This window comes from Phocoena sinus, chromosome 9 (genome assembly GCF_008692025.1).
Source record: "Phocoena sinus isolate mPhoSin1 chromosome 9, mPhoSin1.pri, whole genome shotgun sequence".
NCBI classification, from domain to species: Eukaryota; Metazoa; Chordata; class Mammalia; order Artiodactyla; family Phocoenidae; genus Phocoena; species Phocoena sinus.
In genome coordinates, this window is record NC_045771.1 from 73,505,287 (window position 1) to 73,531,702 (window position 26,416).

The following is a 26,416-nucleotide window of genomic DNA, read 5'->3' on the forward strand; positions in this document are numbered from 1 at the left end:
GGCAGAGGGAGGAGTCAATGTTGACCATAAAGATTTAAAGCAGAATAACTAGGAAAATATTGTAATTAACAGAAATAGGTCAGTCAAGTCAGGAAGAGCTACTGATAGATGGGAAGATGATTTTTATTTGAGACTTGCAGCTTTTGAAGTTCCAGTAGGAACCTACGTGGAATGTCCAGAAGACTGTTGAAAATTCAAGACAGAAACTTGAGTGAGAATTTGGAACTGCAGATACTAAGTTGATGGTCATGTGCAAGCAGATGAGACTTAAAGTCATGTTAGTTCATGAAGCCATCAAGGTACAGAGTTTAGAGAGATGTAAAAATAGCCAGACATAAAAAGAGAATTAGTCGTGGGAATGGGAGAAGTGATAGTGTCCACTCACTGTTAAAAGGTAGAGTACATTTAAACATTACTAAATACTAGCTGCTAGATATAATTAGGAAATTATCATTTGCCTTTGAGTGAGCAATTCACTAGACAGATAGAGGAAATGATCTTGGCAAGTACGAAACTCTTCTTCCTCTGAAAAGAGAACAAAGACAAATTTGACTTAAAAAAAAAGTAATTTAGATATTCTAGGTAATATAAAGGTAAGGTTGGGTCATATCTTAAGTATGAGGACTCGGCAGAAGCGTTTGGGGATTTGAAGAGAAAGAATTAGAATAGTGAATGTGAGAAACTATGATGGAAAATCAACAAGAGATGAATCAACAAGGCCTAGGGGTTAGGTGAAATGAGAAAGAAATTTGGAAGAAACAGTGCCCCACAAAGGCAGCTTCAGATGCTAAGGTATAAGCTGTTGCTTGGGATGCATAAACACTACTTCTGTTTATTTTCAACTTCATGTTTAGAATTCTTGGCTCAGGAGCCTGCCTTCTGTCCCATCCTCTGGCTCCCCCTGAATTTGTCCTTTATCCTACTTTTGGTCTTTGGGTCTAATAACTCTCTCATGGTTGCATGATCCATTGGCCCCAATAGCGCATGAGAATTCCCTGCTGCAGGCCCCAGGGATTCCCAACAACTCTGTCTAAGGTGGAGGTAGTGAGATGTGGGGTGATTTTATGGAATTGGGTAAGCTGAAAATCATGAGCAAGATAATACTTTGTAAAATTTAGAAAAATGTCTGGTGATGATAACAAAGATTGGGAGGAGCATATTAAATAAGAGCTGTGAACTTTGAAAGAATAGAAGTTGATACGTTTTGGGAGGCAGGGACTGGGGGAATGGGGGGAGAAGCCTACAAACAGCTAGTGAGAGCAAGAAGATTAAAGCAGTGGTTGAAGATTTACCCAAAGAATGATAAACTCTAATAAAGCTGAGTTTTGATGAAGTGGAAGCAACAGCTGGACCATTTGGGGAAATATGGAGACTATGGAACAAGAATTTCATAGGACAATATGGACTATAGATTAGTTTGTGTTATAGTATCAATATAAAATGTCCTAAATTCACCAACTCTTGGTGGTTTTATAAGAGAATATCCTTGTCCTTGGAAAGTACACCTTGAAGACTATGAGGTAAAGTACTGATCACTGATATATGTATGTAGCAAGAAGTACCTAGTCAAATTCCAGCCAATGGAAGTAAACTGGGCAATTAGTTGAAATAGTTTAGGTAATTTAAATGTTATAGAATATTAAATTTCATTCCTATAAGGTAGAGTAAGGTGAAAATTTTTAAATTATAATTCAGAATTTCCTTTTCCTGAGTCCAAAAGTAAAATGAATTTTATGAGACACTGAAGTATTTAGAATCATCTTTGGCTTGAAGATTGAAGTGATTTTATTATAGAGAATGGACTATAAAATGTATTATTAATGTGTACTTCAAACTATATTAGTATTAGTGCTAATATTAATACTAATTACTAAGATACTTAATCTTACACTTGGTATTAGTACACACTCCTTTCAATTTTTCATGCTGCTGAAGCCTTGCAAAGAATTCCAAGTAGAATATAAAAAATAATTTTTTAACCTGAAAAAAATTTTTATCATCTCACAGCTGAGCTCAATCTGTTTGAAGGAGCATTACAATAATTTACCCCTCGATCTGAATAGGTTATATAAACCAGGTAAATATAGTATAGGGATAAATGACTTTAGTTAACCACAAATTGATCTGTAAGTCAAAAGATTTATATAATGTGTCATTGGCATACTTTTTAAAAACCACATAAAGTAATTTAATATTTTTATATATATTCTCAAGAAAGGAATATATTTCCCCACTGTGCTCTGATTGTCCTTTATCTAACAAATAATATTCTATCAAAGTTAATTTACAATGCTAATCTTAAATAAACTTTATTGATAAATATTACATCAATAAGTCAACCCTACTGATAAAATTTACATCATTTAAAGTGTCGAACAGTTTTTGACAGATGTATAGACCTGTGAAACTAACACTACAAACAACATACAGAACACTTTCATCCCAGCAAAAGTTTGTTTGTACTTCTTTGCTGACAAGTTTAAAACATAAAACAATGAATGATTCCGCATTACAGACAACTGATGAGTAACTGATATATATAACATATAGGGTTGTGGATGACCTTTAAAAACACATCTTTCATATTATAAATTATATCTTAAAATGTCCGCATAAACTAACAGGACTGTACATGCTATAAAGCAAAAGTTTTCCACCAATCGTCATTTTAACTCATACTCTACTTTTTAAAGTGTTTTCACAACACAGTAGATGAATACAGCATATAAAGAGCAGGAGCATTTTCCCTACCTCATCAGCAAGGAAGCAAAACCTCAGCAAAGTTAAATTATGAAGCCAAGGTCTGAGAATAGGCAGTTAGGACAAGAACAAGTTGCTTGCTTCCCTGTTCCAGATTTGGCTTCCAGGGCAGAACTGGAAATTCACAAATGGAAACTGCAACTGCAAACACCATTTCAAGTGCTTCTGCCTAATTAGCATGCAGCCCAGAACTGTCCCCTGGCAAGATATTGGGGAAACACAGTAGTAAAAGGAGAAGCTCTCTCCCTTGCTGAAAAAGTGCCAACCAATCTGATTGAGGCACTTGGTAAGACATTCAAGCTGGGGCTTTGGTGTTAAAACTCAAAGTTTCCTTGTGCTTAGAAATAAAGTGAATTTTGAAAAGGGCACTGAAGTACTTAGGGAAGTCTTTGGCACTGAGGACAGAAAATAATCCTACTGGGGAGAATCTAACATCCTCATCTCTAGAGTGGGACTGATGATAGGAAAAGTAACAACATACTAGTAGTATGAAAGAATTGTCTTCAGCTACATGGAAATTATTATTGAGTCATCACTTAAGAATTAATAATAGTACTAATTAACAAGGGTTTTAGGTTTTAAATCATACTTCGGTATAATTGTCTTTCTTTATGTTTTTCTCTATTCTATACAGGACAATGTTTAAGAGAAGAGGCTTTGTAGTCAGAATTGGGTTCACACTTGGTGTCTGTGCTTACTAGCTCTCTGACTTTGAGATGAGACTTTGCCTGAGTTTTAGTTAGTTCCTCATCTTTAAAATGGGCTTAGTAGTGCTTTCCTCATAGGACTTTTATAAATTTTCAGTGAGGTAATACATATAAAGTGCTTGGGACAGGGCCCAAATGAGAGTAATCACTTAATAAATATTTGGGTTTTTTTCCCTAATTTTATCCTATCATATATATAGGTTTGATTTTCAAGTGGCAGAGTCAACTATAGATACCTTTTTGGTCTTTGAAGTGTAATTACAGGAAAACCAAATGCTGAATTAACTAAAATTCACTTTGACTTTTAATTTATTTTTTTACTTAGAATAAAATTCTTTACAATATAGGGTGTTTCCCTGCTGCTCTAATCAAGTGCACACCTGCAACGTGACTTCAAGATTAAAAGATATAATGAAAAAAATGTATTCCTACTATCCTGGGGCATTTGGGTTTTGACATGAATAGCACTATGATTTTTTTTTTTTAGGTGGGAGAAAGGAAATTCATACATGCCAAGAGTTGGAGAGGAAAATAGGAAGAGCCCCTAGAACTCTAGTGTGTTAGGTTAAAAAACATTATTTAGAGGAACAGAGTGGGAAACCGGTGAATATTTTGGCTTTTATAAAAAGGGAGTGTGCCTCATAAACAGGACAGTTGGAATGTATGGAAAAGTTCCAGTTAAAACAAGACACAAAGCACATGACTAATATTGCTTTTCCAAGTTAGACAAATGCAGCTTTAACCAGAATTTGCCTCAGAGGGGCCTCTGGAGCCCTCCTTGAATCTTGAGATTTTGATCCTTTTTCAAGTTCCAAGTCTGAAGTAGGAAAGCAATATTGAGAGATGCTGTGTTTTTGCCCCTCACCTTTCTTCCTGAGTTTCCCTCGCTTTGTCACAAATTCCCACCAGGTGAGTGAATGTCAGAAGACAAACTGATATGCACAGGCAAAGGAGTAAATGCAAAACTTGATTTGAGCCTCTTCTTGTTGAACTATCTTGTTGAATACCTGCTTGGCCCACCAAAAGAAAATTCACTGTTAGGAAATAATATGAACTGCAAAGTCATTTTCAAATGCAAATGACAAGTACTCTTTATACTCTTTTGTCTCCTTCCCATTTCAAAGAAGATATAATCTACAAAACAATCAAACAAATTTCAGCCAGATTTCTGCATTTTACCTATCTTTCAAACCTGAAGGTTTGTCCTTAATGTGAAGAGATTCCCTCATCAATAACAAATCATGGGGGCTTCCCTGGTGGCGCAGTTGTTAAGAATCCACCTGCTAATGCAAGGGACACAGGTTCAAGCCCTGGTCTGGGAAGATCCCACATGCCGCGGAGCAACTAAGCGCGTGCGCCACAACTACTGAGCCTGCGCTCTAGAGCCCGGGAGCCACAACTACTGAGCCCACGTGCCACAACTGCTGAGCCTGAGTGCCACAACTACTGAAGTCTGAGCGCCTAGAGCCCCTTCTCTGCAACAAGAGAAGCCACCGCAGTGAGAAGCCTGTGAGCCACAAGGAAGAGTAGCCCCCACTCGCCACAACTGGAGAGAGCCTGTGTGCAGTAAAGAAGACCCAATGCAGCCAAAAATAAATAAAATAAATTTTTTTAAAAAAGAAATGATAGCTGAGAACTTCTCAATCTGAAGAGAGAAGTGGATATGCAAATACATGAAGCTTATAGATCACACTATAAAAAAAAATAATAATAATAACTCATGGTATTTTATTTCTCCTTGTACATTTTCTATCACCTGAGCACGGATTGCCTTGTGTATTGTTTTTATTTCTTGTTCTACACACCAAACTACTGTGCATTTAGGGTAACCTGAGGCCTCAGCTTGCCTGAGGAGTTTCAGTTTACACCTGTTTCACCAGTGTAATTAATAGTTCCCCCTTTCAAGTTAAAATTGTTCTGGTATAGAGGATAAATTACACAATCACCGAAGATGGCCTGCAATCAGAACTTTTTCAAAGCAAAGTTGGTTAAAATGTGTGTAAATGAGTCACAATAAAAGTTTCTGATATGACCCCTCCAGACTAGCCTTCTTGATGTGGCCCATTTCAACACAAATGAGTGTCATCAGTGGCTTCACAGTGGTTCTTCTTGTAAATTCCATCATGAACTAGAGTTTTGATTTATGCCATCCCAGCGTACTTTAAATACTGACTCATGTTGGGATTGCCCCAAACAGGGCAGGGCAGACTAATGGAATGTGAAGTATTGCCCTAACATTTCTTAACCTGCCCAGTGTTGAAAGAGGCTTTATTTCCCTGTTTGTGCTCCAAAAATCTTTATGCTAGCATAAAACCCTATTGTACTCACATGATTTTCTGCTATATAACAAGGGAGGTTGAAATTTGTCCCTGAAACGAGGATTACATGTAATAAAAGTCTAATAAACCTGGTTAATAAGAAGAAAAGATACTAATGCTATTTCCTAACATTGGCATTATAAGGAAGTTCCTCTCAGTAAGAAGGTACTCAACCTCACAGGGGCATAAAACATTTGCTGAAATGGAATCTGATTTAGATCTGAACAATAAGAAAAAAAAACCCTGAATTTGGTAGTTTTGCATCTGATAAATATAAAATGAAATAGCATTCAAAAGTGCTATTTCAATTCAGTACCATTCCATCACATATTCAGAGTTCTTTAGAAAGAAACTAGCCTTGCTTTAAAATAAATCAGCGGAACTGTACAATATCAGAAGACCAAATGTAAGGAAAAGAAATTTGTCACTAGAGAGTGGCATGGACATATATACACTACCAAACGTAAAATAGATAGCTAGTGGGAAGCAGCCGCATAGCACAGGGAGATCAGCTCGGTGCTTTGTGACCACCTAGAGGGGTGGGATAGGGAGGGTGGGAGGGAGGGAGACGCAAGAGGGAAGAGATATGGGAACATATGTATATGTATAACTGATTCACTTTGTTATAAAGCAGAAACTAACACACCATTGTAAAGCAATTATACTCCAATAAAGATGTTAAAAAAAAAAGAAATTTGTCACTATAGGTATATTTGTTTTTTTTTCACATTTGGAAACATCAAGATGAGGTCATCCAGATTTGAAACATTAAGTAAACATAGTTATATTGCCTTCTGCAATAAATAGGTTTCGGAAAGAAAGATTATTTTAAAATGCATATTCAGGAGCTAGAAAGACCTGAGAAATTAAATTGACAAATCAAACTCAACTTACAATATCAATTATTCATCCCACATTAATTGAGTGTGTACCAGGTGCTAGGCTCAGACACTGAGGAAAGAAAGAAAATATATGTAAGCACTTGTTTTCTAGGAACTGACAGTCTAGTAGTCTTACTTTTCCAAAGAATAGCAAAACATGAAAAAACACAGTCTCTTTAGGGTGGATGATCTGTTTCATATAAAGTAATGTTATGCTTAACATTTCTAAAAAAGCAGTTATATTAATTCTGCTCAAGTTTTTCTCTTATTAATTTTTTTCATTTTTTCATTGAGATATAGTTGACATACAATATTGTAAGTTACTGGTGTACAACAGAGTGATTTACAATTTTTAAAGATTATATTCCTTTTATAGTTATTGTAAAATACTGGTATATTCCCTGTGTTGTACAATATATCTTTCTAGCTTTTTTTTTTAATACATAATAGTTTGTAACTCTTAATCCTCTACCTATATCTTGCCCCTCCCCCCTTCTCTCTCCCCACTGGTAACTAATAGTTTGTTCTCTATATCTCTGAGTCTGTTTCCTTTCTGTTATATTCACTAGTTTGTTTTATTTTATATATTCCACATATAAGTGACATCATACAGTATTTGTCTTTCTCTGACTTATTTCACTTAGTATAATACCCTCCAAGTCCATCCATGTTGTTGCAAATGGCAAAATTTCATTCTTTTTCATGGATGAGTAATATTACATTGTGTGTGTGTGTGTGTGTGTGTATACCGCATCTTCTATATCCATTCATCTATTGACAGACACTTATGTTCCTTCCATATCTTGGCAACTGTAAATAATGCTGCTATGAACATCTCATTAATTTATCTTTTGAATCTCAGATGAAAAACTGTCTGAGGCATTGTGTTCATCTGCTAGTAAGAGGGCCTTTAAAAATAGTGGCTTAAGTAAGATTGGGGTGAATTTTCCTCTTAATGTCAGAAACAGTTCTGAGAGACAACCCAGAAAGGGGGCAGCAACCCCACAGTGATGAGCGGCCTGGGCTTCTTTACTTTTGCCATCTTTACTATTGGCTTCTATGAAAAAGGTTACCTCAAGTATGAAGATTGCTGCTGCTGTTTGAGACATCACATCCATGTTCCAAGCAGGAAGAAGCAGGACAAGCATAAGACAAAAGGGGCCTTCCAGCTGAATCAGCCCTCTTTTTGAAGAACTTTGACAGAAGCCCCATTCAGCAATTTCTGCCTCCTCATCCTAGTCATCACAACTAGTCATATGACCATGTAAGTGAGGCTGGAAAGTGTGATGTTCCAGTTCTTCTCAATGCCATCTTCAGCAAAACTAAGATACTCTTAGTAAAGAACAGGCAGGCAAATAGCAATCTCTGCCTGCTACTCTAATTGTTTATCACTCTCTGGGGTACATCATTTTAGTAGATGTTGCTGGCACCCCATCTGGAATCCTTTTATAGGTTGGCACACCATCCCCAGCTACTGTGAATTCTGGCTGTTAATGGCTCACAAATGCCACCTTCTCAGAATTGGCTTCCACCAAAGAAAACTACATGGCTCAAAGATATCTGGGACTTTAACCTACCCTGACCCCACCCTATGCCCTCCAGGCTGCCTGCAGCCAATGACTGACTGGTATGAGGGTATAAATGTTAGACCACCCTTGCCTCAAGGTGGGACAACTCCATGGTGTCAATTGGGTATGACTTCTGGGTTGGATCAGGCTGAGATCAGACTTGGACTGCACCAACATCTTTGCTGAGCACCTTGTCCTGACCTTCTCATCTCACTTCCCTTCTCAAAAATCACTTGCCAAGAATCTCTCTCAGGTTCTTCCTCTGAGGATCTAAGACAATTATTTTTTCTTAGAATCCCCTCACCCTTTTTCCTGAGCCACTATATAAGAACTGAACATTATCATACCACCACCTTTTCTCCAAATACATCTTTAGACTATCAAACCTAATCACCGGAAATACTAACAGGGAGACAAGAAAGAAAGCAAGCCAAGGTGTTTTTCACTAAACATAAATGTAGGTGTACGTTTCTTCAAGTGCAAGTAGAGGCAAAATTATTTAGACAAAATGGTTTTCCCCATAAAGGTACTCATTTTCATTTATATGGGCTGAATGCTTATTTGCTACAAGTTCAAAAGAAATTAAGCAGTATGTTAGAGGTAGAGGAGAAAAATTTGCCAATCTAAGCTGGATGCCACTGCTGGAGAATAGCATTTTCTGAATTATAGTTTAGTAACAAACTACAAATATTAAAGTGAATTTTTTCAACTAATTCTATATGAGCACACTTGAAATATGCATTTGTTGCATAAAAATTATTTTAGTAGTTGAAGTTTTGCCACATATTATTATAATTATTTTAATTATATCTGCTTCTTTGTCTATTTCAAAAGTAAAATTATGTTTCATGTATTCTGAATACTAATTAAAAGAGGAAATGAAGAACACATAAATGAACAATTCAATTTTGTATTATTTATGTGAACTCCAAGGAAAAAACTAGAAGAAAAAAGAGAAATACCAATAATTGTATTATTTCTTTGCTCTCCCTGTTTTGAGATACTGCCTCAGGCACTAACTTCCTTGTAATACATTTCTTTTTTTTTTAAATAATATTAGTTACTATTATTAGTTCTTGTTACCTAGATAAAATTTTTTTAAACATTTTTATTGGAGTATAATTGCTTTACAATGGTGTGTTAGTTTCTTCTTTATAACAAAGTGAATCAGTTATACATACACATATGTTCCCATATCTCTTCCCTCTTGCATCTCCCTCCCTCTCACTCTCCCTATTCCACCCCTCTAGGTGGTCACAAAGCACCGAGTTGATCTCCCTGTGCTATGCAGCTGCTTCCCGCTAGCTATCTATTTTACATTTGGTAGTGTATATATGTCCATGCCACTCTCTCATTTTGTCACAGCTTACCCTTCCCTCTCCCCATATCCTCAAGTCCATTCTCTAGTAGGTCTGTGTCTTTATTTCCGTCTTACCCCTAGGTTCTTCATGACCTTTTCTTTTTTTTCCTTAGATTCCATATATATGTGTTAGCATACGGTATTTGTTTTTCTCTTTCTGACTTACTTCACTCTGTATGACAGACTCTAGGTCCATCCACCTCACTACAAATATCTCAATTTCGTTTCTTTTTATGGCTGAGTAATATTCCATTGTATATATGTGCCACATCTTCTTTATCCATTCATCTGATGATGGACACTTAGGTTGCTTCCATGTCCTGGCTATTGTAAATAGAGCAGCAATGAATATTTTGGTACATGACTCTTTGAATTATGGTTTTCTCAGGGTATATGCCCATTAGTGGAATTGCTGGGTCATATGGTAGTTCTATTTTTAGTTTGTTAAGGAACCTCCATACTGTTCTCCATAGTGGCTGTATCAATTCACATTCCCACCAACAGTGCAAGAGGGTTCCCTTTTCTCCACACCCTCTCCAGCATTTATTGTTTCTAGATTTTTTGATGATGGCCATTCTGACCGGTGTGAGATGATATCGCATTGTAGTTTTGATTTGCATTTCTCTAATGATTGATGATGTTGAGCATTCTTTCATGTGTTTGTTGGCAGTCTGTATATCTTCTTTGGAGAAATGTCTACTTAGGTCTTCTGCCCATTTTTGGATTGGGTTGTTTCTTTTTTTGTTATTGAGCTGCATGAGCTGCCTTGTAAATCTTGGAGATTAATCCTTTGTCAGTTGCTTCATTGGCAAATATTTTCTCCCATTCTGAGGGTTGTCTTTTGGTCTTGTTTATGGTTTCCTTTGCTGTGCAAAAGCTTTTAAGTTTCATTAGGTCCCATTTGTTTATTTTTGTTTTTATTTCCATTTCTCTAGGAGGTGGGTCAAAAAGGATCTTGCTGTGATTTATGTCATAGAGTCTTCTGTCTATGTTTTCCTCTAAGAGTTTGATAGTGTCTGGCCTTACATTTAGGTCTTTAATCCATTTTGAGTTTATTTTTATGTATGGTGTTAGGGAGTGTTCTAATTTCATACTTTTACATGTATCTGTCCAGTTTTCCCAGCACCACTTATTGAAGAGGCTGTCTTTTCTCCACTGTATATTCTTGCCTCCTTTATCAAACATAAGGTGACCATATGTGCGTGGGTTTATCTCTGGGCAGGTGGACTTTGGGAGCAAGATATATTATTTTTTCCCCTTTCCCTCTTTTTGCGAGTGTGTATGTGTATGCTTCTGTGTGAGATTTTGTCTGTATAGCTTTGCTTTCACCATTTTTCCTAGGGTTCTGTCTGTACAGTTTTCTTTTTTTTTACTTAAAAAAATTTTTTTTTCTTAATAATTTTTTATTTAATAACTTTATTTTATTTTATCCTCTTTCTCTCTATTTTTTCTCCCTTTTATTCTGAGCCGTGTGGATGAAAGGCTCTTGGTGCTCCAGCCAGGCATGAGGGCTGTGCCTCTGAGGTGGGAGAGCCAAGTTCAGGACACTGGTCCACAAGAGACCTCCCAGCTCCACGTAATATCAAACGGCAAAAACCTCCCAGACATCTCCATCTCAACACCAAGACCCAGCTTCACTCAACGACCAGCAAGCTACAGTGCTGGACACCCTATGCCAAACAACTAGCAAGACAGGAACACAACCCCACCCATTAGCAGAGAGGCTGCCTAAAATCATAATAAGGCCACCGACACCCCAAAACACACCACCGGATGTGATCCTGCTCACCAGAGAGACAAGATCCAGCCTCATCCACCAGAACACAGGCACTAGTCCCCTCCACCAGGAAGCCTACACAACCCACTGAAGCAACCTTGTAATACATTTCTAAGCTCTTCCAAGTTTCCCTACTCAGATCCATCTTTTCCAAAGAGCTTCCCATGCTTCCACCTTTTCTCCCTTGCCCCTTTACTTAATCCCTATTGAAATTTAAGTGTGACTTTGGTTCTGTTTCCTGTGTCTGATTTTCAAAGAAGGAGACCTAAACTACCTCCTCCCTCCCTATATTTTTGTAGGGGCCTTTACGAAACAGTTCCTCAGTCAAAACTTGGAATAAGTAGATAATTACAAGTGATTAAAACACGAATCTATTTCTTTGTTTTAACTTTTATATCAAATGATAACACATTAAATGTCGTGTATGCAAGAACTTTCAGTAATCAGGTAATGTATTTTGAAGATATCTGTAACATTTACATGACTATGATATACACCTAGAACAAGGAAACCCTGAAGTTATACTCCAAACTTTATTCTACATGTACTCAATTTGCCTGGTTTTGACTGTTATCAAAGTAGAATACATATTCATTATAACAGTGTTTATTTTGTTTTTTTTTAAAGGAAGCAGTTTTATATAATTATCCAAGTTTAATTTAATTTGTATAGTAAATGCAATTAGGAAGAGGATGCTGTCTGGAAAAAATGCATTTCTGCGTTTTTTACAAATCATTCTGTCTAGGAGTAACAGGAGGATCTAGAATGATTGATTCTAAATACCACGGACGATAATCTTTATCAGTTTTCGGTTCATTCTTCCAGATAACTATGGACATCCTTTAAATTTTGTTGAAATTTTGTGGTGTAGACTTTAGACCATAAAAACATTAGAAATGTTTCCTAGAACTTTCACTTGATCTGATCACGTGACTTATGGAAAGATCCCAAGCTAAACGTCGAAATTTCTACTGTCTTTAGGTTATTTTTTTCTGGTCCATTTTCTTCTTTCTTTCACTTCTGTAGATTAAACATCCTCAAAATAATATTAATAAACATATCATCTAAACAGGATCATTTTTCCTGTAGTTAAATAGACTGAGAAATGTCAGCCTTGGAACTAGGGAAGTATTAACAGAACCAAAGTCTCTGTGTCCCTTAGTCATCATCCTTAGGTGTCTGAAGTTTGAGAATGGAGGTTGGCACTAGAACTTTTAAAAGAAAACAGAAAGCAAAATTCAGAGAGAACAGGGCTTCCCTGGTGGCGCAGTGGTTAAGAATCCGCCTTCCAATGCAGGGGACACGGGTTCGAGCCCTGGTCAGGAAAGTTCCCACATGCCGTGGAGCAACTAATCCTGTGCACCACAGCTACTGAGCCTGCGCTCTAGAGCCCACGTGCCACAACTACTGAGCCCGCGTGCCACAACTACTGAAGCCCATGTGCTTAGAGCTTGTGCTCCACAACAAGAGAAACAGCTGCAATGAGAAGTCCGCGCACTGCAACACAACTAAAGAAAGCGCACATGCAGCAACGAAGACCCAACACAGCTGAAAATTAATTAATTAATTAATTTTAAAAAAAGATTCAGAGAGAACAGATGTTTGCTTATAAATTCATTATTTACTACATGTGCTATAGACGTAGGAGCCTGACTTGAACTTGAACCAGGTTAACTTAAGACAGAGTCAGACAACCATTAGAAACAAAGACCAAAGTCATAGAATCTGCAGCTTCCCTTCTAGGAGACTGCAGTCTTAACTGCCACAGCAAAAGTCCTACCTATTCAGTGAAAGGCTTGGTCAACTCTGATCTGAAATAGACTTAATTCCATTTTCCAGCTGGGTCAAGCTTAAGAGTTGGTAAAGGTCAAGTTAGGTCTGCAAATGTGCTTGACTTCTACACCTAAACTGATTTGCTTTCTGAGAACGAAACTAAAAAGGTCACTCCTCTTCTGAATACTTCAGGAATAAGCAGGTTTTACAGTTTTGGAGGATAAGCCAGATGGAAGATTTTTAGGTTATGGAGTCTTCATAGTTGGTGACCACACTGTAGTAAAGAGAGCCCAAACATTAGTTATTTTTTTAGTCCTTGGAATTCTAGGCCAGTGAAGAAAATTCTAGCCCAGTGCAGTGCATCTAGATCAGGGAAGATGTTTTGGATGGTGTGTTTTAAAAGCTGATGTAAAGCCAAGGACAAAGGATGAAGGGGACAGAAGAGATGGATAATAGAACAATGAGATGTTAGGGAAGAATGCTTTTAGCTTAACTCATTGGTGTCTGGGGAAATACAGGGAAGAGTGCTCACTACCACCCCAGTTATTTCAGTTTTCAAAATACATTTTGGTCTAGAATTGCACATACTTCCCAATATCCCAATGCACCTCTCTGCTATGTTTACTTCTCTGTATTCCTCTCTCTCTCTTCACTGCCAACACCCATCCCATGCCACCTCCAGGTCAGAACCGTTTCAACCCTGTCTTCAAGAATGTTGGGGCAAGTTGAGAGAGAAGGAAAAGAGAAACCAATCAGACGGGGATAGCTAGAGATTTTGTAGACTCTATCCCCTTTCAAACTCCGATATACATGTGTGATTGGGCACACACACAGTCTTCTTTCATGCCTATTACATTTTTTAAAAAGAGATGAACACAAGTGAGAAGAAACAAAATGAGAGGGCAAAGAGACATACTAGGTAGCACTGCCTCTGGGGAGCCATCTGTAAACATGCCCTCTTCTCTGACCCCTGCCCTTCCCTCTAAGTAGAGTGAGAAGATCCTCACCATATTCCCATAGTGCACTGGTGATATTTTGTTATGCTTATCACCCTGTATTTTATTGTTTTCTTATACAGTTTTCACCTCACCTGGACTGTGAACTACTTAAAGCCAGGATGTCTGTGTTATTTACTGTGTGCGTGTGAGATGGGTAGAATGCTGTGATTTCCCATGTCCTTGGGACATTTCATTGTAAAGGATGGAGTATGGGAAGCATGTGATTGTTCCACTAAAACCTCATGATAAAATAATTTATGACTCTCTCTTCATTATATTTTATGTGTTTAAGTCTGTAATATGAGCCTCTTTTTAATGATCTAAGTAGACAGTGGCTAGAAGGATAAAGGTAAATAGTATCCAGGCACAACTATGTTATTAACACATAACAGACAAGTGTGAGTAGCTATGGAAAAGTGAATTGGTCATAATCTTAAAGTGGTCCAGTCAGAGAAACTAAATTAGGTTAACGAAAACAACCCATTCATTTTAACCACTTTACTTCTAAAATACTGAATCATTGCCATTTTGTCTGGCTCTGATATCCTTCATGCCAAAATAATCAATATTAATGCAGTCAGAATTACCAAGTGAACTACTGTGTATGTCCATCAAGAATGTTTCTCAGAAACTTCATTCACTGTGACTCAATATGGATTTACATGTTGAGACTGAGGTCTGTATATGATTATTTTTACAGAAAAATTCTAGATCCAAAAACACCTCATTGGTTCAGATAATATGAACTACAATGAAACTTTAGCACACTAAAAAATTTGGAGGATCCTCTGCCATTGCAACAGAACTTCAAATGAAACCCCAAAACCTAAAGTCATATTTTTATCACCTTCTTTTCCCTAATTTTATAAAACCAGATGATAGCTATCCAGAAAATATGGTACATATTAATTGCAGTTATCAGGTTAACAATTCCCAAAGAAATTATATATTTTTTGATGTCATGTACTTAAAACTATGGGTCAGCTTATGTCAGTTTTCAAAATACATTTTGGTCTAGAATTGCACATACTTCCCAATATCAGAGTAAACCGTAATGCCTCATTTTATCCTCCATTACAGAAGACAATAGATGTGCATCTTCGAATGCAGTGTCCTGCACCAAGTGCCTTGTGCTGGGTCCGGAATGTGGATGGTGTGCTCAAGAGGTGTGCCTTTTTCTTTCTTTCCTTTTTTGCTCTTTTCTCTTTTCCTTAAAGTTGACCTTCTTTCTAGCATGATTTCACTGACCTAATATTCTGTGCCTTGAAGATGCATCAGGAAAAAGAAAGATACTGCTGAGCATCAGGAAAATTTTCTTTGGTTTCATGCTTGGAAACAGCATATCTGGCTGAATATAAGTATAACCTTTTTATTAGGAAAATTATGGTAATTTTGAAATGAAGTGCAAACCATTTTATGTTTTCCATCTGTTCTATAGAGAGAATTGGCAAACACGGATAGTAACTTTTGATAGGTCAGTAGGCTTTGTGCGAAATTCTTGCTGCAGCTTGGGGCATTAGGTTATATATCCAAGTTGGATCGTTGTCTTGTGCTTGCTTATTAAAGAAAAGCAAGCTAATTTATTGTTCCATCTCATTTGTTTTTATTTGAAATACTTGGAGATAAGTGATTTGCTCCATTTCATAACACTGTACATCAGTTCACTGGCTACTTATGCAAAATGGGATGCTTTTCTTTGACATGCAACCCTATTCACGCAATATTGTGTACATTAAATTCTGTTACATGGAGAATAACCAGAAAATGTTTATTCTTCAAAATTTGTGTTTTTATAGTCAAATAAAGAGAAACATATCCTAATAACAAACTTTTTAGTAAAACGATTATAATGTGTTCCTTCCTTCTTGGCTCTAAACTTGTATTGAGTTTTTTCTTTTGCTGGTAATCTTCAATCAAAACTACCTTATATAATAAGTTTCAATGAGGAAGCCAACTGCTAATTTGGGTTTGTTTTTTTTATGAGATTACCTAGGTAACTTTACAATTATTTATGTAGTCCCTGAGAAGTGAAACAAACAGACCTTTAATGGCCTTTTGCTTGACATGAAGAGAAATCTCTAGCTTTTGCAGCCTCTGATTTAGATGAAAAAACTGTATCTACCATTAGCTTTCCAATCTCTCCTGTTATTACTTGTCCTTTTATACATCCCCCAAGAGGAAACAGAAATATGAAAAGTAGCAAAGCATGATGGACATTACTTTCTTCTATGCAACAAGTCAGGAAAAAGGCAGGGGAGGGGATCATGAAACAGTAGCCATGTCTTCTGGAAGTAAGCAGCCCTCCTACTGACAGCCCAAAGGCTTCCTGGATGTACTCTGGGCTTTATCGGTCAGAAAATCAGATGTCACTCAAAACTAGGCAGTGCTTTGCCAGAACCCATGGAGCCAGGCAATGTCATAGAGAAGACAATTCCACAGTTTCCAGGACCAATCTCATTCCCTCCTATGACCCAAATGACCAGACAGAATTCACTCTTTTCTCTGAGCCTCCCTTTCCGCATCTCTATAACCTTGAGTTTGAAGTTTACTTCCAGTTTTTCCTTGTCAGGTATGTTTTACATTTGTTGATATGTTGATATTTCCTGACCCTCACCCAACACTCCGTTTTAGATCTCTACTGCATGACCAAGGAAGATCATTAGAGTTGTGAAGACTGTGCCAACTTAACTTCAGCTCCTGAGAACTTTAGTGACTATAGTTTAGAGGGATTTTCAAAAGATGGTTCAGAAACCCAGTTACCAGCTAAATGCAACATGCCAGCCATATAGAATGTCAGTTTCCAGAGAGCACCCTTCTCCATCTCACACCTCTACTGGCATGAAAAGTCTGGAGAGTCACAGTTATGGGAGTAGCAATGTCAGTCCTGCCACGGAGGAGGGATTTTGTGTATTCAGAGGAATGGGTGGTCAAATGGAAGGAGGTAAGCCAAGGAGGAAACGTAGGGTGGCTTCCAGAGGTGTCTGCTGTTGGTCCAATCCTCAGAAGGGGATCTCAGAAAACATCCAGAAATGACTTGGCTGTTCATATCCCGAAATATTCTTCTATGTGGTGCAGGGTAGTCTAATTTATGTGTTGACAAAGCAGGCTCTGAAATGCGATCAACTTGGATTCAAATCCCAGTGCCATCCATTTCCAACTATGTAAACTTGGCCATGTTAACCTACCCACTCTGAGCCTCAGTTTTCCCTAGCTCTAAAATGGAAATAATAACTGTAACTATGACACACTGTTGTGAAGTTTAAATGAAACTGTATGTGGAAGGCATTTAGCACACAGGCATTGCTTAAGTTACTATAAGAACTATGGTGAGACTCTAGAGCAATTCATTCAGACTTAGGAAACTAAGAAAATTGCCTGTGTTAAGAATACAACGTCAGGGGAAGCAACCCATGTTAGCACTCAGTCACTGGCCATATCATTAGCAGAAGGAGCTGTCCACTCCCTACATGCTGACCTGACACCACTGAAAGGAAAAATGCAATGATTAATTTTGAAAGATTGCCCACCATTTAGTCACATATGCAACTGATGGTTTTATTTCTCAGCCAGCAAGAATAGAGGGACAAGAAAGAAAGAGGCATTTTTTTCTCTGTTCATGATTAGAAAAGATAAACATGACCAACTTAAGCCTGGTTTGTATAATTCTCAAAGCTGGTCAAAAGTAAAAGTTCACTAGAAAATTTACACAGAGTATAATCAATTTGTCTGCATTCTTGTGTGGCATGTCAATCTGCCATTCTGTATATTTTGACTTCTCTTTCTCTCCATGCTACATAAAAGGAACTGGAAAATATTTAGGATAGACAAAATTGTATCAATATTACCTAGTTCAATGCCTCATATTCATTTTAACATATGTGAAAGACTGGACATAACATATGTGAAAAAAAAGATGACAACGTATGTGAAAGTTTTGAAGACTTCTCTTCCTCTTCTGCCTGATATGTCAGATACAGGTTGTGATTACATAGCCAGAAGTTTACAGGGCAGCCTCGGAGCATAATTAAACTGAAATACAATACAAAGGGCATTCTCTGTCAAAAAGGAAGATGAAGGAATTCTTTCATTTCTGTGCAGATTGCCATGCTTGGAGGTTAGAAAGACTCAGAAACGAGTAGGAGAAAAACCTCTTCCTATTTATATCTCCAGACTATTACATTAAATGGATGAAAGTAACAACTGATGAGAAGCCAACCAGGGTAACTTTCTAACCTGGGCTTTTCATTCTCAAATAGGTTTTAGACAGCTGGAGTATACGTTTGCTTGAGTATTTCTTGTAGAAAAAGTAAAATATAAGAATTAGAAGACATTAAAATGACCCAAAACACCAAAAGTTAAAAGGGTGTGGTTTCAAATTCTTTTCTTTTATACAGAGTGGAAAGTAGGCCACAGTGGGTAGGGGCAGCATTCCATTCTTTATTTTGATGCCACGATCTTTTCTTCCCTTTTCAAACCTAATTGTCAAATTGGCAATGTTTTTCTAACTTAGTTTTTACAGTAGAGTAAAAACAGCCATGCTGATTCAGACACTGCAAAACAAATGATATTTTTTTGCCTATTTCAGCAAAATGATTTGACATTTAAAGGTCAAATGGCATAGCTTGATGTATAGTTGCAGTGAATTAACCACCCTCCCCTCTTTTTCATTCTGTATATACAAATCACAAAATTTCCGGCTGAAAAGAAAAATCGGAGTTATTTTGTACTTTATTTCCTTTCCTGATTTGAAGGCTTGCAGTTTTTACTTAAATTAATTAAATTAAAACGCATGTGGCCCTTGGGCTGCGGCCTTCATGGGAGGCATGAATGAGCATACATGTACCAAGCCTTATGCGCCCTCAGTATTCCCCAGGCTCTGGGACAGCTGAGATCCCCCATCCAGCCCCTTATATCTAGCAGTACATGCCACCTTTCTCTGAGGAGCTCCAAGTTGTTTAAAAACTAAATCTCACATTCAGAACCTCTAAGTTTTAACAACAGATAGGATAAACTTGGAAATGAGAAATTAAGGCTTTAAACATTTTAAACTTCAGCAAGCAAGGTCAATAGCAAGGCAAATAGAATTCTTCTATTCCCATGAAGTCATTCACCAATGACACCTGGAGATCTTGACTGAAAAGAACATATTCTCTCTTGTCTTTTTTTAAAACAAATTTATTTATTTATTTGTTTTTTGGCTGTGTTGGGTCTTTGTTGCTGTGTGTGGGCTTTTCTCTAGTTGTGGCGAGTGGGGGCTACTCTTCGTTGCAGTGCGCTGCCTTCTCACTGCAGTGGCTTCTCCTGCGGAGCACAGGCTCTAGGCACGTGGACTTCAGTAGTTGTGGCACGTGGGCTCAGTAGTTGTGGCTCCCGGGATCTAGAGCGCAGGCTCAGTAGTCGTGGGGCACAGGCTTAGTTGCTCCGCAGCATGTGGGATCTTCCTCAACCAGGGCTCGAACCTGTGTCCCCTGCATTGGCAGGTGGATTCTCAACCACCGTGCCACCAGGGAAGCCCTCTCTTTTGTCTTTTAATTATATTTATATTACAACTGTGCACCACACTCTAATTCAGGATCAGTACTGTAAAGGGTCACATAGTAAAATTTTTTGTGCCACATACTATCTCTGTTGTACATTCTTCTTCTCCGTTTTTATTGTTTTACAGCATTTAAAAAATGTAACAAGTATTTTTTAGCACTCAAGCCATACAAAAACAAGCCATGAGCTGTGTTTGTCCCACTGTCTCTAGTTTTCCAACCCTTTTTCTAAATTGAGAGAATTAAACTAAAATCTTTGTATGAATGTTTTTATATTGCCTACCACCATCCCATCTAATTCCTCACCAGTGCCAAGGATCTCCTTATTCATAATTAGTGATCTCATAGTCAAGTAATATTAAACTTGAATATAATCTCTTTTCTCCATAACCCTATGACATTCTGTGCTTCCCCTAAATTTAATGCCTATGATAATTATATTTACTTGCTTAATGGCTGAACTCACTGATGGTCTGTTGACTCTGATAACAGGGACTCTATCTGTTGTGTTTCAGTCTGTATCCTCAGCACCTAACAAACTACTGTCCCTGAGTAAGTATTCAGTCAACATTCTTTGATTGAATGAGTAATTGATCAGAAACCCAGTTCTCTGAATCAGTTAAACTAGATGAGGAATGACTGAATGCCAGATCAAAATAGCCACATCCAGGAAGATCACTAAGCAAATATCCAGCCAATATGTAAGCAAATATCCCAAATAATTCAGGCCAACATTATATATAATAAACTATATTTCTATACTTTTCAATACATTTCCTGTTCTTAGGAAAAAACCTGAATGGTTACATTCAAAAATAAAAATATCAAATCTTTCTCAGTCAAGATAAATTATATTTTAAGCTTGCTCCATTAATTCCAAGTTTAATGGATGGCTATTGGATTACCATCAACTAACCAGTGCTGAATGGTAACGAAAGTTCAAGATTCTGTTCAAAATCATGAGAATTTGAGCTGCACTTTTATATCTCCCAGCCTCATTATGAGCATCTTCCTTGGTTTACTGAATTACAGGCTGTTATGTGTATAAGAAGTCGGGGAATTTTTAGTTTAAGAAATAAAGATTTCCAATTCATTCTTTTATGAATTTTCAGTACCTAATTAGGCATGTGATTTCTAAGGACTTGCTCTCACATTCCAAACATAATAGTATATGGTAAACATACCAGTTGGGTTCTTTGAGAACTGAAGCTTACATGTGGAACCACACTGAATGGTCTATTTTGGCTAAATTTTCTTTTGGAGCAGTATTTCCAAAGTAAACTATTTAGAAGGAATTAAGTTGGTATAATTTTAAAGTGATCAGTTAACAATATTTAAAGTACTTAGTTTAAATCTCCGTTTTAATATTCATTTTCTTCTTTCAAAATAACATTTAGAAATGAAAGCTTTATTTAAGACAAATTTTCCAGTATTCTTATTGGAAACATGCAGCTATTCTTAACAGCTGTATAATTTGTACAATATTGGAAGATGGCTTCTTTGCAGTGTTTGTTATGTGGTTTTCTTTGGTTATAACTGAGATGATATGCACTAAAAACATCAGTGATTTTCCTTCTTTTAAACAGGATTTCATTTCAGGTGGATCAAAGAATGAACGTTGTGATATTGTTTCCAATTTAATAAACAAAGGCTGCTCGATTGATTTGATAGAATACCCATCTGTGCATGTAACACCAAGTGAAAATGAAATCAATACCCAGGTGACACCAGGAGAAGTGCTGATTCAGCTACGTCAAGGTATGGTTATTTTCAAATAAATCAATGATGATTCTTCATTTGAAATTATATCTAGCTTTATTTGCTCATATTTAGCATTTTATGGCAGGCAGTACTGCTACAGTAGAAATAAGAGTGGGCTGAGAATCAAGAAATCAGAATTCTAGTCTTTCTTATGCCTATAGCTAGCTGTGTGGCCTCGGACACTGCAAACCTGACCACACTATATTATAATTATGTGTTTCCAAACTTGATCACATTGTACTGTAATTGTGTTCCTATGCCACTGCCAGCTCTGGAAGAAAGAGAACATGTTTCATCCCACTCTGTTTCTCCAATGCCTAACAGAGTGCTGGCATGTAGTAAGCACTCCATTAAGTGTTTGCTGAATTTGTTAGTTGATTAATTAGTAAGAGATGTGAATTAAGCTAAGTCTTAGAGCCTGTGTGATAAGCTTGTAACAGAAAACTATAATTCATAATTATCATAATTAACTTGAGCTGATTTGGCCCCTGAGAGTAACATACACATTTCCTCCAATACTTCTCTTATACTTGTCCTTCCACACCACTGTATTGCTCATGTAGCAGGCCACTGGAAATTATTCATTTTCTCCAGTGCCAGAGAATCCCAATGAATTAACTACATATGGCAAGATAAGTTCAGGTACAAAGATATGCATCGCTCAACTAGATACATTTAGTTTTAAGTGGTATGCAATTGCCTTCAAGCCATCATTATTTCATTTTGGGTGGTCTTGTCCTGTCATTAAACTTTTGAATAACCATTATCAACATATGACCTCCCAATTCCAAAGCTGAGCTATTTTTCCCAGACTCTTGGATTACCAAAATAACGAAATCCATTTCTTTCTTGGCCCTAGGCATATTCCCAGCTTCCAATTAAAACTGTGCACTTCACCATATCCAACAATTATACAACCCAGTATGGACATAAATGAGTGACAGCTGGAAAGGGATACACAAAAATTAAAGTAACTAGGTTGGTAAGATTATGACACTTGCCACCTTCTATTGCTGCCATAGCAAAATACCACACACTATGTGGTTTAAACAACAGAAATTTATTTTCTCACAGTTCTAGGAGCTAGGAAGTCTAAGATCAAGGTGCTGGCAGATTCGGTTTCTGGAGAGGGAGAGAGAATGACAGACAGACAGAAAAGGAGCTCTCTGTTGTCTACATATAAGGGCACTGAATCCACCATGAGGACCCCACCCTCAGGACCTCATCTATATCTAGTCATCTCCCAAAGGCTCCATCTCCAAACACCATCACATTGTGAGTTAGGGCTTCAACATAGAAATTTGGCTGGGGGCGGGCAGGGAGGGGGCAAAATTCAATCCATAATTCTTGATATATAAAATAATGTTTTCAAAAGCTATGAAATATTTTTAGAAATTAATTATATTTTATACAAGAAAACTGAACTCCAAAAAGTGAAACTGTTTTTATAGGCCAACATCTCTGAACACCTCGCAATAAAATTTAAAATCAATACAAGAGGATAAACAAATACTAAATAATAGAGAAACAAAGAAAAGGTTTTCCTAAATAAGTTCTATCTCCAAGAATAAATCAAAACTCTAGTCATAGACTATTTGATAACAACAATAATAACAACACACATCATAACATAATGGTATGTGTTCAAAGTTGCTCTCAGGATAATTCAAAACTTTAAATGCTTTTATTATTAAAGAAGAATGAAGCATCCAGATAAAGGTATAGAAACAACAAAAACAAAATAACCATAAGGAAAACAAGAGGAAGAAATTCATAAGTTAAGAAAAAAAAACAAAATGGAATGCAAAATAGAAATAAAAAAGTAAAATGAACGTATAAATCCAAAATCTGGTTATTTGTAAAGCCCAATGAAATAGACAAATTGCTGGCAAAGCTAATTAAGAAAAAAGGACAAAAAGCAAATGACCTGATTATAAAGACCATAACCAGAGAAACAAATATTGGGTAAAAAAAAACTTTAAGAAAATATTAAAACTGGTAAAATGCATTAAATGTGGTAAAATATATAAATTGTAATAATAAAGATAATTTTCTAGGAAAATATACATGACTAAAATTGACTCAAGAAGAGGGAAACCCCTAAGAAACCTAATAAAGATATAAGAAGTTAAGAAAATTATAAAAGAAACTCCCCCTAAAAACATTAGGTCTAAAGGTTTTCATGGGGAGAAATGATTTCATGTTCCCCTAAACATTTAAGGAACACATTATCCCTATGCTACATAAACTCTTCCATGGTTTTAGAGAAGGCTTAGAAGCTACTCAATTTTTACAAGCTTATCATAACTCTAGCATCAAATCCCTAATAACATTTTAAGAAATCAAATTAAACTGCATGTGATAATAAGAGCAATGTCACCATACAAGTAGATTTAACCTAGGGTAGTTGATTGTCTTAAAATTAATGTATTTTTATCATCTTAGTTTGCCAAAAGAAGAAAAATATATATTGTTATCTCAACAGATGCCAAAAATCATACAAAAAAAATTTAGTATCCATTACTGCCCAAACCAAAATTGAAGACTACTTCTTTAATATGTATTAAAATCCTTCTGAAAGTTTTACATAAAAGCAATCAGACAAGAAAACTGAGTACGTGTTATCAACATTTTGAAAAGATAAAGCAAAATTATCATTATATGTCTACCTGGAAATCCAGGCAAATCAACGAAAACTAACTACTAAAATTAAAAATAAAAGGCCATGGCAGGAAATTTTTTAAATATTCAAAAATCAATGAATTTCTTATATAGTATTAAATATAACTTAAAAAGGGATCATTTCAAAGCAGCAACCTAAAATGTAAACTGCCTAGTGATAAACTTTCTAAAAAATATGTAGAGTCTATTGTGCTACGTAAAAGACAGTATGAATAGATGCAGAAGAATTTTATGTTCCTGAATAGGGAAACAATATTATAAAAATAACAGTTTTCTATAAATATATTCTAGTAATGTAACAAAATCTAAGTGAATCAATAAATGTAAGACAGTCCCAATCAAATTTAAATGCAGTTTGTTTAAACAAATCTTTAGTGATACTCATTATACATGTATCTATCTATATCTATCTATCTATCTCTCCATATATATAACAACGTATTTATTTAGGATACATTCCTAGGAATAGATTTACTAGGTCATGTGTATTACCAGATTATTCACAAGAAAAATTCATGTCCAGTTAGGCTTTCAAGAGTCAACCTCACCCATTCTCATTCTTTTTAATCTCTTCAATTTGTTAAGTGTAACTAGTCTATTAGCTGTTTTCTTTTGTCTTTTTCCTATTACTAGAAAGCTTGAATATTTTTCTTAAGCTTATTAATTATCTTTATCTCTCCACTTTGTGTGTGATTTGCCCCTCCATACAAATTTGCTTATTTTTCTCATTGAATATTAATTTTCAACACCCTACAGATGAGGCTTATCGTATATTATTTACCTCTAAAAAAATGACTAATAGCCTTTAAAAATGTCTTGCTCTTTTTTAAATACTTGAGATTTGAGAATTACAAGGTGCATTTTTTTATACTGGTATGTTACTTTTAAATTTATACACTTAAATGAATTTAGTCTGTTCTCTTCTGTAGACATAATGGTGGCTGAATCCTCCTGAGACTATAAATTAACAGTTCAAAAGTTGGGAAGTTATTTCAGTGCTGTAGATAAGCAATGGCAGTAATGGTAACAAGACAGGAGAAAAATGGCCAGACTTGAGAGATAATCCGGAGGTTTCATCCCCAGGGATTGGTGATTGATGAGTATGGGAACACCTGGGCTCTGGCTCGAGCATCTAGGTGAGGTGGAGAAGGCTGCTCTTTGTGGAGGGGGTGAGTCTGAGTCCAAACAGACAACTTGAATTAAGGTAGTGACTTACCCATTAGAGGCTGGAGTTCTGGGGAGAGACAGAGTTGGAGATAGAGAAGCTGGAGATGTCAACATGAGGTAGTAAGTGAAGGTAGTATGAATGAGATCATGGGAGTAGGAGAATCAAAACACAAATGCTTAATATCTATGTCAATCATTATAGGGTTTGATTTTAGTCAATTCCCCAATCCTCATGAATTTCTGTGTGAAAATAGTTACTGTCTAATGTGTATGTTATCTTTCCAACATAGCTATGACAGAACTATATTTTTATAATCTGCATATATAGCAAATAATTATTAAAATAGATTTAATAAGTTCATCTAAAAGTGCATTGTGGCATCAAAGACATGCCAGCTTTGGGGCATAATATATAAAGCTGTATTTTACCAACTCCAGATATATAGGAACCTCATTCCTTACAATGTAAAGTCCTTTGCACCCTAATATATATATATAAGAGTTGCGGGTCTGGTATAATGAATACCTAAGTGTAAAATACATTTATTCCCTAATATTAATTTTGATTTATTAGATTTATTTATAGATAACCACTTTATTCTTACCTGATAAAAATTCATGACCTTCAATGTAGCATTTATTAAGGATTTTAAAAAGTTTTTATTTTTAAAAATAAAAATATTTCCATTATATCATATACTAAGTTTTTTAAAGGAATGTTAGGGCTATATAAAATATGTATATAATATATATAATTGAATATTTTAAATGAGATTTTAAAAAGATATTTTCTTTTACTTTTCACTTCTTAAACTATACTTTTTAAAATTTTTACCTATCAATTTTATGGAAAAATAATAACAGAAATAGGCGACTAATCCTAGTTTATGTCCCCTAAGAACAGTGAAATGAAATGAAATCTTTAGGAAGATAGGTGAGAGAAGATAATTCTCGATTTCTGTTTCAGAAGTAATATAATGTATATGACAAGGATGAGTATAATTTGTACTTCACTAATTGAAGAAAAGGTTTCAAACTTGATTCATTTTAATATTTTAAAGAAAAAAAGTTCTTTAGTGTAGCTTAATTTAAAATGTAAGATTTTTCAGGTATTCTTCTTGAATTCA

The 26,416-nt window shown here is 36.1% G+C and overlaps 1 protein-coding gene across 2 annotated transcripts in view; it reads left to right on the forward strand.

Moving 5' to 3' along the window:
* Window positions 1-26,416, forward strand: part of ITGB8 (integrin subunit beta 8) — a 97,355-nt gene that overhangs the window by 22,454 nt on the left and 48,485 nt on the right. For both annotated transcript variants that reach the window (XM_032642931.1, XM_032642930.1), the window contains exons 2-3: window positions 15,223-15,308; window positions 21,266-21,437. In XM_032642931.1, coding sequence (XP_032498822.1) covers window positions 15,223-15,308; window positions 21,266-21,437 — 258 coding nt within the window. The remainder of the gene's footprint in view (window positions 1-15,222; window positions 15,309-21,265; window positions 21,438-26,416) is intronic.